Genomic DNA, 14,637 nt, shown 5'->3' on the forward strand with positions numbered 1-14,637 from the left:
GTTTTATTTTACGCCGAAACACGTAAACTAACTTCAAAGAAGCTTTTGCCTGCGCTTAATAACAATATTTTGCAGGTAGATGCAACGTTTCTAAAGTCGGAAGTATTTAATCAAATATAAAATCGAATACAACGATGTATAATCACGAAGCCCACGCGACAGGGAGATGAAAAGAACGAAGCAGTCGTTTTGAAATAAGTGTTTAAGAAGTTCGTGTTGGTGCGGCGAAAGGATTCAGAAATGAAGAGAGCGTAAAGATTCCTTTTTATGACTCGATCTATCGGAGACGATAGAACATTACAAAGATGACGTAACTTGGTGACCAACATTTATTATAATTATTCACTGACCCTTAAACCGCCATTATGGCGCTTGTGACCGCTCTGCCCTGTACACTGTGTCCAATTCTTAAGGACTCGAGAACTACGTAACGAAACATTACAAAAATATGAAATGCAGAAAATTCTTAAAAAAGCAGGGCGCTTATAAGGAGTAATCTGCTTTTTTATGAGTACAGGTTTTTTTTACAGACTGTAACGAAACATCCATTTTTATGTAGAACTGGAAAACAATATTACTAAATCTCTAATTCTTGAAACGGCACATTTATCATAATAGGATCGAAAACATTCAACTGGTTTTTACTTAAGTATCTGTTTGCAGAAAGCAGGATTAGGTAAGAATATCAGTGTTGTTAATAAACTTAAGTAGCAATATTAATGGTATTGATAGAATTGAATAATAGTATCGACCTTTGACTATGTATGTCAAGGTACTTAGCCTTCGATACGTAAAACTAAAGGCTATTCATCGTCCAATAGTAAAGAAAATACAGAATTCTTAAAGTAATTTCTTTAAATCTATTTTCATCTGTATTTCCTACATCTAATTAAAATTCAGACACCCTATAGAAGCATACAGTCTGTATGATGGTCACCATCGAATTACGTCATTGACCTCGCGCGACGTTATTACGTTAGTACCGGTACAGGTACAATGCACCTCGCGGAGTATTGGAGATTAGGGCAGTACATGTTAAACTGAAACACTAACGACACAAACGTATGTAATTATGCCAGCCGCTATGTCTGTTTCATACCGTAACAAGACTTGATAATTCGGGAAACGGTCGTACCACGGCGTCCTCTTTATTTGTGAACTGCCGAGGATTTTTCGTCATAAATGGTATACATATTTTAGCAATATTTCTTTCGGTTGTATTCTTCGTTCCTTGCGTGTACACGTGATAAAGCAACGCTTATAACATTTTATGGTATTAAGAAATTCGAAGGTAGTGTTGCTTCACCACTGTGAAAATTGTACAGTTCTTTTCTAGTTTTTTAAACTTACTAACCGACATTGGTAAAATTCGATCGCTGCCACGATTTTATAAAAGTGGAGATTTTAGATTTAATACTTTTTGCACTGTTGATAGGAGGTAAATGTGGTAGCAGAATTCCTCCTAGTCACATTGTGCGCATACACATGCCCGGACAGCATTTTAATTAAAGAGCTTAATGCAACATGATCGATCGTCTAAAGCAGAGCCGTTTCAGTGATGCAGGTGTTTGCGCTATCCATTGTTTCGGTTGGTACAATACGTCTCCCCGCTATTACCTTTCAGTTTCGTAAATTATATCGCGTTATCGACGTGTGTTTTTCCATCCCTCGTTACACAATACAATTAACCTACATGCACAGCAACGAGCAGCAAATTTTATGGTATTTTGAACGAACATTAGTCGAAGATAATATTCATAATAAAATGTATCGGTGCATTGCGTTTAAAGCGCAATTAGTTACCGACTACCGACTAGCTGAAGTATTGCTCTACGATAAATATTCTTCCTGTAAATTATTTTTTCGCTTTTACGTTCCAGGCTGGCGCACGTTCATTGTGCTAATTCGTTCGGCTGTTTGCCTTTTCCCTTTCCATCGTGTACACTAAGTATGAATAGTTTTTCGAGTAACAGGAAAGTAACAACCCGCATTGTGTGCCGTATAAATTCTCTTCATTTTGTAATCTGCTTTACGCTTGTCCTTTCAATTTCAGCGGTTTCACGCTTTTTATCGAGTCTACTGGCAATTCTTGTATTAATCCTCGTGCTATGTTGTCTCTGTTCGTATCACTAAACATTATTCTGCATCGGCAATTTTACATCAGCCTGCATTATTTAACAATTATAATAACAACTTCATAAATAATATAATATATACCTAAACTTTCCATTGCTTTTATTTTTACGTTTCCCCGAGGTTGGAAAAGTTATTCGGAATTTTAAGCACCTATCCGCGTATTCCCCGAATTGCAACTTTAAAGATAAACCGAGAAGTTTTGGCTATCAATCTGCTTTCTTTTACCCGTTTCATTCAGGAGATCATTTGATGTTGTCGAAAAGTGAAAATTAATCGTCAAAATGAATAACGATTAATGAACCGAGTTACAGAGTTTTCAATTTAATTTACTGGATTCGCGATCGTTCGAATTCAACCCAACCCGTGTATAGGCATACGCTTTTGTAGAAGAAAATGTTGTTTTTACCGTAAATTTACGCGTAAGACCACCGGTAGATAGAAATGCCGCGAGCTGCACTCGAGACTGTGGTTAATATTTGCAGCGCGAACAATGCTCCCAGTGGCTGAATACTCGAACGTTCATTATTCCTGATACCTGGACTCAGTCCACTGGACTGACATATCTAGGTGGAGGGAACGGGGGAACCTTTGGTTACGCACTTCTTATCGTGACCTCCTTGCGTTGCTTGTCCGGCTGTTCTGATGGTAATTCCCTTTCTTTTCCATTTTCCCTTGTTTTTGTTCGATATAATTGCCAACCATGAGGTGTCTCGCTGTCTGACGTTGATTTCCGGGTCTCAATTTCGACAGTGAAATTGCTCATAACTTCATACCAATCTTGGAACACTCGAGTTTATTATTTCTTTTTTATTGTTATTTTGTTTTTTATTGTTATTGTGATAATTGCTATCAACTTTTTTTACTATACTGTTTTTACTATGCATTTGGAATTATATCGTTTTATATTTATTTGTGGAAATGTCGCTTTGAAAATATCTTACCAAATTATATAAGTTTTTCGAATTTTAGAATCAGTGAAACGTAATTATATCGACAAGTTGTTTATTGCACGAAGCCTATAATTTTCAACTAACCTATTTTCGACTAAAATAATCGAATTGATATTAACGTTCATCTAACTCGAATCCCGCGCGAGAGATAATTGTCTCTCCAATGGCAATCAATGAATGCCATTTCTAACCCCGACCTGCATTTTACTCCAATCACGCTACGTAAGAAATAATCATTCGGTATTAATTGATTGCACAATTTAATTTTCAATTGGTTTCGTTTATAACTAGCAGACGCTAACGTGTAAGCATTTCGAAAAATTACGCCAGTGAAATGTGAAAAGTTTAATATAAACGGCTAAATATTTCAATACAGTCACTGCCATGTTTACAATATCGTGTTTAATTTATTTCTCAATCGAAATGATTCGATACAAATATGAAATTCGTAAAAAGATAGAGAATTTTGATTCAAATAATACCTACCATATTTTCGCCAATTAACTTTTATACAGCGATTTAATTTATCATTTCAAATGGAACAATCGAAAAACATGAGAAGTGGAAAGGATGCATTGAATAAATTGGTGGGAGTACCTATTTTGAATTACTAAACGACGTAACAATTCGAGAACAATTCGCAAAATCAAATTGTGTTCCTTGACAGTTCGTAATTTTTATTGATAAATCCGATGACGAATATTTCGTGACGTAAGAGAGCTAGTATAAATCGGAAGCAGAACGGATCATTTGCCGGATAGGCTGAAAAAAAAGCGGGGGAGAAGAACGAGGTATACAATTAACGAAATCTCGCGTTCCAGAGTTGGTATTGATTTACGCGAGATGAAACGAAATGTGTATGTAAACGGGCAATCGTTGCGCCGTGCCACACAGTTACGCGTAGCTTGTACATATTTTGCATAATTACATCCATGTTACAAAATGCGTTGATTATTTGATCCTCGCACGAGAGACGCAGTTAATAATTATATCTGATTGTGAATGATAGGTATTGTTAAAACCATTAGTAGTTAAAAGTAAAATTTTTGTTCTTCGGTACATACCACCTTGAATTTTGCGTCTTTAATTCATAAAAATTTCGAGAATAGTTAGAACTTGGATAAAATGTGGCTGTAGTATTGTAGCTAAAGGCCTCTGATCTGTTAAGCCTACGATCACATCCTGACACTTTTTTTTAACCATATCCTGATATTTTGCTTCATGAGTTTTCTCGAATGAATAAACGTGGCTACATATTCTTAATTTTTTTATTTCGTTTACTTTTTCTTGTTATAACATATAGAATGATTCTTTATGGCGACAAATGGTTTTATTTGCAATTTAATTATAAGAACTTGACAATATAAAGTCGATAAAGTCAATGAAGATGCTCCATTACCAAGAGAAAACATAGTAAGTTTCTAGCTCACCACACGTCCAACGACAGTTCTCATAACTGTCGATTCTTATCTTGACGTTTGATCGTTCGCTATCGAATAGAATTTTGCGCCTCGTGCAAAGAACTGCGCGATGAAGTTCCCTGCAATTAAAACAAAGCACGTGAACACATACAAACGGTATGACACAAGTTTTATTACAGTCTGTGTTGACATAGCTCGCGTTAGAATATCGAGTATAGCATCTGGTTTAAACGTAGCGGTTCAATCGCCTCCTGCGAGTTTTCCATTTCAAAACGTCGAAATAGAAACATCGGTTGAAGACATCTAATCGATTGCAATTAAACGTTATCTGGTCGTTGTTAGTCACGATTGTTTTTTGTGCACTATAGCATCATTCGAGTCCTATGGAATTTCACAATTTTACCGTATATATGAGTAAATAAGTACACGATTATGATTCTGGAACGACTTATTTTGTTAAATAGAATATGCTTATTTCTTGTCTCGTGTAGATCCTATAAATCGAACGAATTGGTTAATTTAGAAGATTGAAATATTTTGCCTGATTAAAATTAGTATAACGTACATTTCTACGAGTATTTCCTTTCCCACGGTTGCTATCAGTATCTGTAGCGTATAGTTCGCCACGTTACTTCGATAAGATGACATGGTTACGCGTGAACCATTTAGAAGTAGGATGGTTCGAAGAAATTGTGTTCAAAACAGGCAGAACTGGTGTACTTTTTTTTATCAAAATCAATTATTCTCTGTGACTTTTTTATTTTTTACGACATTTAATATGTCAAATGTTAATTAGAAATTAAATTTATTTAGACTTTTGCAAAAAGAAATAAGTATTATTTGTAGAACAGATTATGTTGCACTTGTCCTTGTTACACGTCATTCACTTCAATATCTATTTAACGATACTCGTACGTCACCATGTTTGAAGTCCTGTCACGTCATATATCTGTACAAGACTATAATTACTGTTTATAAGTACTCGAAGTACATCCACAATCCGTATAAAAGAAGATTTTAGTCTTCATTTTAAGTATCTTTATTCATAGTCCTTCGATGAATGATTTTGCCTTCTTTTCCAAGTTTGCTTATAAGTAAATGACCGTACTTATCGTCACAATAAAAAAGATATATTTTTTAACGTTGTAATTATTAGAGTTTACTCGGCGTGGCTGTAGTTTAATTCTAAACAACCAAAAATAGGCAAAAGTGGTTATTAATTTGTCAATCTATAGCTTTTAACTGATAAGCATTGTTTCATTACTTCTTTGCTTTATTATAGAAACCGAATTTCAGTCTGAATTAGAAAATGCTGGGACTAGAACGTGATTAGAAATGAAGTTCATAATTGACATTCACTATGTGATGTAATCAATTTATTGCTTATCATCATATCCTGAATTCTATTCTCGTATATTTTACCATATAACGAAGCTTGTCATTCTTAAAATTAGAATGACTCATACTTTTAACCACTTGAGAATTTATTTTAACATTTGGGTGTCTAATGCCCTTTGTTAAATTTAAATTCGAGTAATCTTTTTAATTTGTCAAAATCAAGCACGAAAATATGGATTCTAAATCTCTAATTCTCGAAATTAATTTCTCCAGAGAATTCGCAATTCTAGATAGGTAGAGTGCATAATTCAATAAATATTACTGTGTATATAAATTTTGCTATGGCACTTCTGTGTAAATCGTATCTTTGATCCGAATAATTATGTAACGTTGCACTGAATTGTACAAATTGTGGAGTGTGAATCTCGCTTAAAGTTTGCATGCAACAAGTTCCTGAATCTGATTATCAACGTCTCAATATGAAAATGTATCAACGCAACTTGCAAAATGGTGTGATTTCGTGAAACTTTGTTTCATGCCTGCTAACAAATAGATTTGAATAACGATTTAAATGTTCTTCAATTTAAAATAAAAATTAATTATTAATAATTTAAATATCTTCCAACTTTGACGTATTTATTCTTAACAGCTGCATCCTTAGATTGGAAGTTATAACCGGCATATATTGTAATGTAACTGTAGCATTAAAAATTTTAACAAGATTAAGGTATTTGTAGCGTGACAATATCTTTCAAAAACAGAACACGCCGATGCTCAAAGGTCGTATTCTTCGCATATGTTTGAGATTTTCTCTTTAGGAAGAAATATCTTGGCTGTCTGTACTTTCTATGAGCGCACAAACAATTCAGAAATGGACATAATAGCAACTTCACATTATAATATACCGCATTTTTAACGTCGAAATTATCGATCTTACATATTTCGCATTACGTTTATTTGAAAACGTCGTTGAAACGACGAGGCGAAAGCTGAATTTTTGTCAAAAGAAAATTCTTCTAGTCATTTGACACACTATATTAGTCTTTTTAACGACTTCGTACGAGCAGTTTTTCCGCAATTAATCGAAAAGTCATTTTTACAGCGACTTATTATAGGGATTAAGGAGTTAAGATTTTCAAGCATTCTGGTAAGGCTAGATAATGTACTAAATAACGTATTATCAAAATTTCAAAAAAATGATAAGAAAGTCTACGCAGCAAATATTTTGAAAGAAAAATACATGGTTTATTTTTATCTCGACCTTAGTGCAATCATTCAAATAGTTGCTGACTGTATGCTGTACATACATACTTTATCTCATATAGCCTAAGAAAAAAGAGGAAATTTATTGAATGATAATCGCATAAAAGTGCTTAATCACAGATTCCATTTCCTTATCCATAAAGGCGTGGCAAATGCAACGTACGTATTACTTGCTGATAATTTCTTCATCGTGTTTATTTCCCCAGATAAATGCATTACTTCTATTTCAATCCTCCATTTGCTGTCTTTTTTCATCTTCTATACAAACATTATATATATTTCACTACTCAAACATATTTTTAATTCCCCCTCGTATTTCTTATAAGCGCTTGCATTATTATTATTATTGATACCCAGAAATTATATGCCTCTCTCTGACTATATTATAAGAGGTAACAGATTCATCGCTATCATTAGCATTGTCTAAGCAGGTCTCTGCGTTGCAATAATTAACGCTGTTTTTATCACGAATTAGTTTTGGAAGTAATCTTTGAGATCATACAAATAATTACAAACAGTATATAGCGTAAATCTTTTATGTCTTTTCAAATTCACTGGTTAATGCATTTGTGAAATTCCAACCAAATCTCAACCAAGCTAACATATAGCTATTTCATCACTTGGCTTTATCATCCCTATCACTAATGAGCTTACAAACGTCATGCCATCAAAGGCTTGCAGGGAAAATAGCATTCATTTTTGTCGAAATGTATAAAGTAAAGATATACCGACCATCTTAGCACGATATCGGAAAACAGAAAATTATTGTGTGTTGCTTCAAAAGCGTGAACGATTCTTTAAGATCGAAAAATTATTACTTTTGTAGCTCTTTGTGTACGTGTAGTATAGTGTATGCTTTTTGTATAGCAAAAGAATTCTCGTATATGCATATTTTTAGTCACAGTTTGATTTTTTTTACTTTTGTAACAATTTGATTCATGTGCAAAATAATCGATAAAATAATAATCGATAAAAACTTGGTGTAGAACTTGAATAACAACCACGATTCAATCAAGCTGCGATCTCAATCGACGATATCACTGATCTCTTTCCACGTACCTTATAATTTCGCGTGTAACGCGAGGCAAGTGTCATGCGATCGTATCAATATACCATGTTCATTTCCTTCGCTTTTGTTTCTCAAATGATACACGCGAACGTTTTTAATGAATTACGTGCAACATCTTTCCGTAAAGGCAAACCTTTTCATTTACGATCGTTACTTTATAATCTTTTATGCTTCATTAGAGTACTCTGTATGAGGATTGAAAAATATATTTTCTCTGTGTAAAGTAGTTACAAACTTTATATCACAGGTCTATGATATATGTTATTGAAAGATAAAGCTTCTTGACGAAGAAAATTCTGATGTCAATTTTGACTCTTTGTGAATTTCATATGTTCTTTCTCGTTTCAATATATTTACCGCTACTTGATACATATTTTGATACATAAATGCATCTATCAAAAGTTTATGTAAAGTTTCATCGACGACGACTCGAATCCTTCGGCTTATCACAAGCAATATTCGCGTTGTATACCTATTCGTGTTGTTATGATAAATCATGAAAATAAATGAAAATTGGAACATAGAAAATATCAGTACCATCGTCACATCATTTCTACAAAAAGACGACAATTTTTAAAATTCAAACAAATGGCTTTAAGCTCTACGATAACGAAGGTGGTGTTCGGTTAAGAAGCATATATTAATAGGACATACAAAGAAGCATATGCAAATGCACAGTCAACGTCGAAGTGGTCAACGTCGTGTCTGTTTCGTTCCCCTCTAATTTTCCCCCAAGAAACGCCAAACAAACGCTGCTCCCTGTTCAAACTATCTTTATAACTTGTGTGAACACAGCCTTGAAAGCCCGATTCTTTACCATAATAAAAGAAAAATGTGTTAATCGAGGCTATTCGAGGAGCATTTGCAAGGCAAGAAGAGCTCTAAGTTCGACTTATGACGTACGACCCTGAGATCCTTCTCCGTGTCAGTTCTAAAGTATCGAGTGTTCAAGGTGAAGTAAACGTATAAGCAGGCCGTATTGGAAGAAAAAAAAAAGGAAACTTTGGTTGCGCGAGTCCACATACATATATGCAAGTCAAACGATGCATTATTCCTTGACCTGACCTAACGGAGGCTCCTTTCATATTCATTAGGAGAGTTTGGATCGCGAAAAGCGCCCGCATACTCTCACTACTCAATCGAATTTTTTTTCTTCTTAACTACTTCTTTTTCCCTATTTACAAATCATTAAGACATATAATACCAATTTTATATTAAAGTGATAAAAAATATATCTTGTTCGTATAGTAAAATGGATAAGCGGCGCAAGGAACAAATACTAAAATATAGAAACGAAGAAACGGAAGAAATTTGACATTAGAATGATTTAAAAAGTAGAATGCTTTTAAATTAAAGAATGGAAACGGAAAGTTATTTAAATTCCTTGCTTCCTTCTTCTCCTCGCTGCCTAAAACCGAGGTTACCGAACACCGCACCGGGACCAAAAAACAGTTTATCGCGAGCAGAATCGACTTAAAAAAATGTCAGCGGAGGCTGGAAAGACAAATGCATAACGCGTGTGCATCGATTAGCATTTGGAAAGTGTGCATCGAAAGCTTTTCGGTATCAGTCGCATATCTGAAAGGGTCCTATGAATAATATGCAACGATGCGATACCAAACTGCTTCGACACATGCATCAACGAACGAGCTTTTGTTTATTCCTCTCGTTTAAGTTTCCTCATAAAAAAAACGATCGTGGAAATATTTTGAATTCAAAGTCTATTCAAATCTCGTACATCGAACTTTCGATAATTTTCAGGAATACGGAATAATATTTCATCGACCACTGCATCCACGAAAGGATTGGATTTCATCTCACGATCATTTTATCGCTATCAGATACCGACTTTATACATTTTAAACGTTGGAGAATTTCTTCCCCAAAATGATGACACGATCGCGTGATGCGCCAGAACAGAACTGTGAACGTTGACGCGTCTTTTTGTATTATGCGAAACAAAAAGAAAACATACGATCTGTTTGGAATAGGCAAAGAATTGACTTTTAAATGAAAGAACTTTGAACGGCATGAAGCCCGGTCGAAAGGTGAATCTTTCCTTTTTCTTCCCTTCCATCTTGTCCCCTCCCTTCTTTCCCTTATATGGGGAAACTTATGGTAGGATAAAAACCTATTTGTAGTCCTTTGTCAAGATGATACGTGGCCATAATAACAGCTCATTGAATAATTTGTATAGAAATATGGTAATGCATGGCGACGGACTTTCGAATCGATTGACGGGCGAAAGCTATTTCTCTATTGACTCGGGCCGAATAAATTTTTAAGTTTTCAAAACAATTCCTTTTCCAAACATAATTTCGTTTCTTGCGCAATAATCTGTTTTACAGTTGAAGTGGATAATTATTCCATTAACGAATTATTCCACGAAGCATTGTAAGTTGAGACAGTCGTTTCTTTTTTAACGAGTTAATAGTTCAACTCATTATGAACTTTCGTGACAAATTTTTAAATTACTTTTATATTCACGAAGCTGCTGTTTCATTGATTCCACTTTAATCCCTGCATAGTTTGTATCATTACATTTTCAGAAACTGTTCAACTTTTGTAGTAGCAGTTATAGATAAACTTTCCTTTCCTTTAACTATCGACTAAATTACGTCATAGTGCACAATAGAACAAATTTTAAACTATCAAATTTGGAATGGCATATGACAAAAAAAAAAAAAAAAAAAAAAAGAAGAAAAGAAAACAACGCGTTTCAATACGAATTCAATTTACCCTTCTGTATCAGTACAGTGGAGTAAATTGAATTGAGTTGAATTGAATTGAATTGAGATATCCCCGAGTCGGTTCGTCCCGGAGTCGGGCGGTTTTTACGTGGATAAAAACAACAAACGGAATATACACGGAACACGTAAAAGAGTTTACGAGGGTTTACATAATCTCGGCAATTTCTATGGAATGACAAGCCTTTTATAAAGTCTCAATTCACCGTAAAATCTTGACATCCTTTCTATCAGGTGTGAGCAATTTGAAAACCGAATATGCCGTTTTCTTTCTCTTCCCCCAAGAGAACCGCAACTGATCATAATTTCGATTGCATAAGTACACCATCCCCACCATAGGTCCCTTTTCCCTAGATTTTTTTTCTTCCCTCTTTCGCGCCCGCGCGGTTCCACGGCCGAGCGGCGCCATACTACTTGCATTGTTCACGACATACGGAATACTTATGTAAACGTGTATAACAATACTAAGTTACATACTAATGATACGCTGCTTACCAGTCGGTCGCATCCTGCTTCGAGTCGACTCAAACTTGCGAAGAAACGTCAACGTGGCACGACTCACGTGTATTTCTTTGGTAGTAGCTATTCGATCGATCGAGCTCACCTATGAAATCATTAAAATCGATGCGTTAATTGATCGTGTATTCAAAAGGAGATTTCGGATGAGATACGATCGAATAATCGCGAGTTTTCTTCCCCACAAAGATTGCACGCATCCGAATTGGTCGCTGAAATGCAACTTTGCAATTACATTTCGATATTTAATACTTTCGATTTCGATAATTAATATCTTTTCTAATCGTGTAAGACTTACTAATATCAATTAGAATCAGACATGTGATCCTCGCGAGTTCGTTCACGCGACTGCGATGTACTGGAACATACTTTTAACTGTGTACTGTACCTTCTTACGAAAGTATAATACGTACATAGTTGGAATCTAAATTAACCATCGAAACATCGTTATACGATAGTTAAAAATTTGTCACATTTAATCAGCAGATTAAAAATTCCCTTGATGCAAGTTTGGAAAGCGATGTAACCTTTTTCGCGCGATATAACGGAATAATCGCGAGTTTCCTCCCGGACGAAAATTACTCGCATCCGACTCGGTCGCTGAAACGTCGCGTTGCGACGCGGTATCTACCGATACTCGTCCCGGTAAATATTTTCCCATCTTAACGACGTGTACGACTCTTTTTCCCCTTGTAGACGATCGCTCGTTTTCACAACAATTGTTGCAAAAGACGTCGCTTGATGAATTTTCAATCGAAAGAGGTTGCTCGCGTTTTCTGATGCGCTGATGCATTAATGCACGCCATGCTTTTGAAATCATCGGGATCTGTCTACAGGGCCTTCGTGAATTTTCTTAGCTCTATCTCCAACACGATCGTGTCTCCTGTATAATGTTATCATGATGGAACTTTACGTAATAAAACATAAAATTGCGACCAACCTTCAATCGTCGATATAAAATATAATATAAATACGTATAAAATATTGGGTTGTTCGGAAAATGCGTAGCATTTCTGATAGTCGATATACTTTGTTGCGTAGTTGGTGAGATTAAAAGGGGATTATTTATTACGAACCTCTACCCGTTTCTGGTTGAACTAATAAGCAACATAATAAGCAACAATAGGTCACTAAAAAAATTATGGATATATTATTTCATAGAACGCTAACTCTAAAGATAAAAACCTTATAATTTTAATTATCTGTTTGTTTCAGAACGATAGTAATCACGATGACGAGGGCGAGGTATTTTTTTGGGATCCACCGTCCACGAAAAATCGAAATTCAAAAAGTCGGAATCACGTGCGACAATTGCAAGAACAACTGGCACAAGCCACCGTGAAAATACGAGATTTAGAAATCGAACTTAAACGCATTCAAAAGGTAAAATATGAAAAATTCTCTATTATGTATAAACAAATATTTTGAACTAAGTTCCTTTTCTGAAAAATGATAATTTAATAGATTCAAAACTGATCGGCACTCGTTGCATATATAATATTTAAATTGCTCCGTGTACCTAATAATCGCATTGTCTTCTTTGTCCCACTAAACATAAAAGGGATAATTAACGTCGCAATTGTTTTCAGATAATTGCGTTTAATTTTAACTCTGTAGCGACATCCGTTTCGCGAATATATACACATGATAACATATGTCATTACGCGTTATCTTCAATCAATATCATATCATTGTCACTTTATTAGTTAAGATATCCATTTAATATACTTAATTCACTATTACCGTTCTCTAAACTGCGCAATATAAATGTTAATACGTTGTCGACAGTTCGAATACATTTATCTCTTTCTATAGCATTCTGCGTAATATTTCATTTAAATATTTCATCTTAAGAAATTTTGTTTTATGATACATGGAATAATTCAGAAAACCTATTAGTTAATATTAAATAACCTGCTACAATTGTTAACTCCAGGGTAACAATTCCTCTTTGAAAGATGAACTCACCGATGGTCATCAAAAAGCGGAATTCTTAAGAGCAAAGCAAGATATGGTGAACCGTATAATACAAATGGAAGAAAAGGTAGGTATATATATCTTAGTAATTCTTAGTAAAAGTAAAACGAAGAAATAGCTTATTTCGAAAAATCTGTACCCAAGGAAGCTAGATTTTTTTCACTTAGAGGATATATTTCGTCCTTCGAGTTTGTTAGCATGATTAAAAAACATTCCTAATGAATCACTGTGCTTATTCAGACGAATTTAAGATTACTAACATGTTAGTGCAACAAATATATGATTATGAAAATAAGAAGTTTCGAAGAAATAAGAAGAATAAAACGAAACGCGATGTAATTTTTCGAGTTACTTAATTTTAAACGATGCGATGTATTTGAAGACTTCAGTCTGATCAAATGAAGCAAATGATCAAGCACAAAGATACTTATTTTTTTCAACTGTTAATACTATAGATAATACTAAAGTTAAACGCTAAATGTATTTATTCATAATTTTTGTGAAATAAAGTCTAACACATTTTTACGCTGTGAAGATCTCCTTAATGAAAATAATACATTTCTTTTTTTAACTAGTTAATTTAGTCTTTCGAAGACTTAAATATTTGTGTATTATTTTCCTAGAATAAAGAGAGGCGTTCTTGAGTTTAAAGTTTCACAAAACATTTGAAAAATTTACTTTACAGTATTAAAACATTTTATGATGAACGATACACAGTAAAAGCAAAACTATGTTAATCAGAGCCGGGAAACCGAGAAAAACACGAGACGCATGCAATCGGATGAAATAACGTTGATCAACGATTTCCGTACGGTGCTGTCCAAATTGAACTCCCTCGAGAAGCTGGATTTAGTTCGTGGCGCGCTAAAAGCGCTGGAAACTGAGAACGAGAAATATAGCGAGGCTAATAAACAAGAAAAGTCTGACTTCGATGAGAAGTTTAAGAGGCCCAACAGCGTCAGCCACGAGACCGCCGCGTTGAAGCCTAATTTCGACCTGAGTTCAGAGAACCACATGCGAGATGAATTTATCAAGGCATCAAGCAACAGAGAATCGGAATTGTACAAGAAAATCGAGGAACTTCAGGAAGAAAATAAAAGATTGTTCGCCAGTGTGGAAGAATTGGATCAGCAGCATGAACAATCGATAGGTAAGCATGTCTTTAACCCTTCCCATCTGATGATGCTAGTACTTTTTTCTATTTTTTTAAAAACTTGATA

General features: G+C 34.7%; 1 protein-coding gene and 1 long non-coding RNA gene across 5 annotated transcripts in view; one reads left to right on the forward strand and one right to left on the reverse strand.

Annotated features, from left to right (window-relative positions):
* The window catches only part of LOC122577620 (thyroid receptor-interacting protein 11-like), a 44,963-nt gene that overhangs the window by 22,764 nt on the left and 7,562 nt on the right, over nt 1–14,637 (forward strand). For 3 of the 4 annotated variants that reach the window (XM_043749031.1, XM_043749032.1, XM_043749033.1), the window contains 3 exons: nt 12,656–12,823; nt 13,377–13,484; nt 14,159–14,567. In XM_043749031.1, the coding sequence (XP_043604966.1) occupies nt 12,656–12,823; nt 13,377–13,484; nt 14,159–14,567 (685 nt within the window). Of the gene's footprint in view, nt 1–12,655; nt 12,824–13,376; nt 13,485–14,102; nt 14,568–14,637 lie in introns of those variants that run through there. The other variant, XM_043749034.1, reaches the window with a different exon arrangement.
* On the reverse strand, nt 1,582–12,497 carry LOC122577626. The gene is made up of 3 exons (XR_006320393.1): nt 11,739–12,497; nt 11,420–11,528; nt 1,582–4,626 (listed from the first exon to the last, which is right to left on the reverse strand). It is a non-coding gene; the product is annotated as an uncharacterized LOC122577626 (long non-coding RNA).

The sequence above is a fragment of the Bombus pyrosoma genome, linkage group LG2 (assembly GCF_014825855.1).
Source record: "Bombus pyrosoma isolate SC7728 linkage group LG2, ASM1482585v1, whole genome shotgun sequence".
NCBI lineage: Eukaryota > Metazoa > Arthropoda > Insecta > Hymenoptera > Apidae > Bombus > Bombus pyrosoma.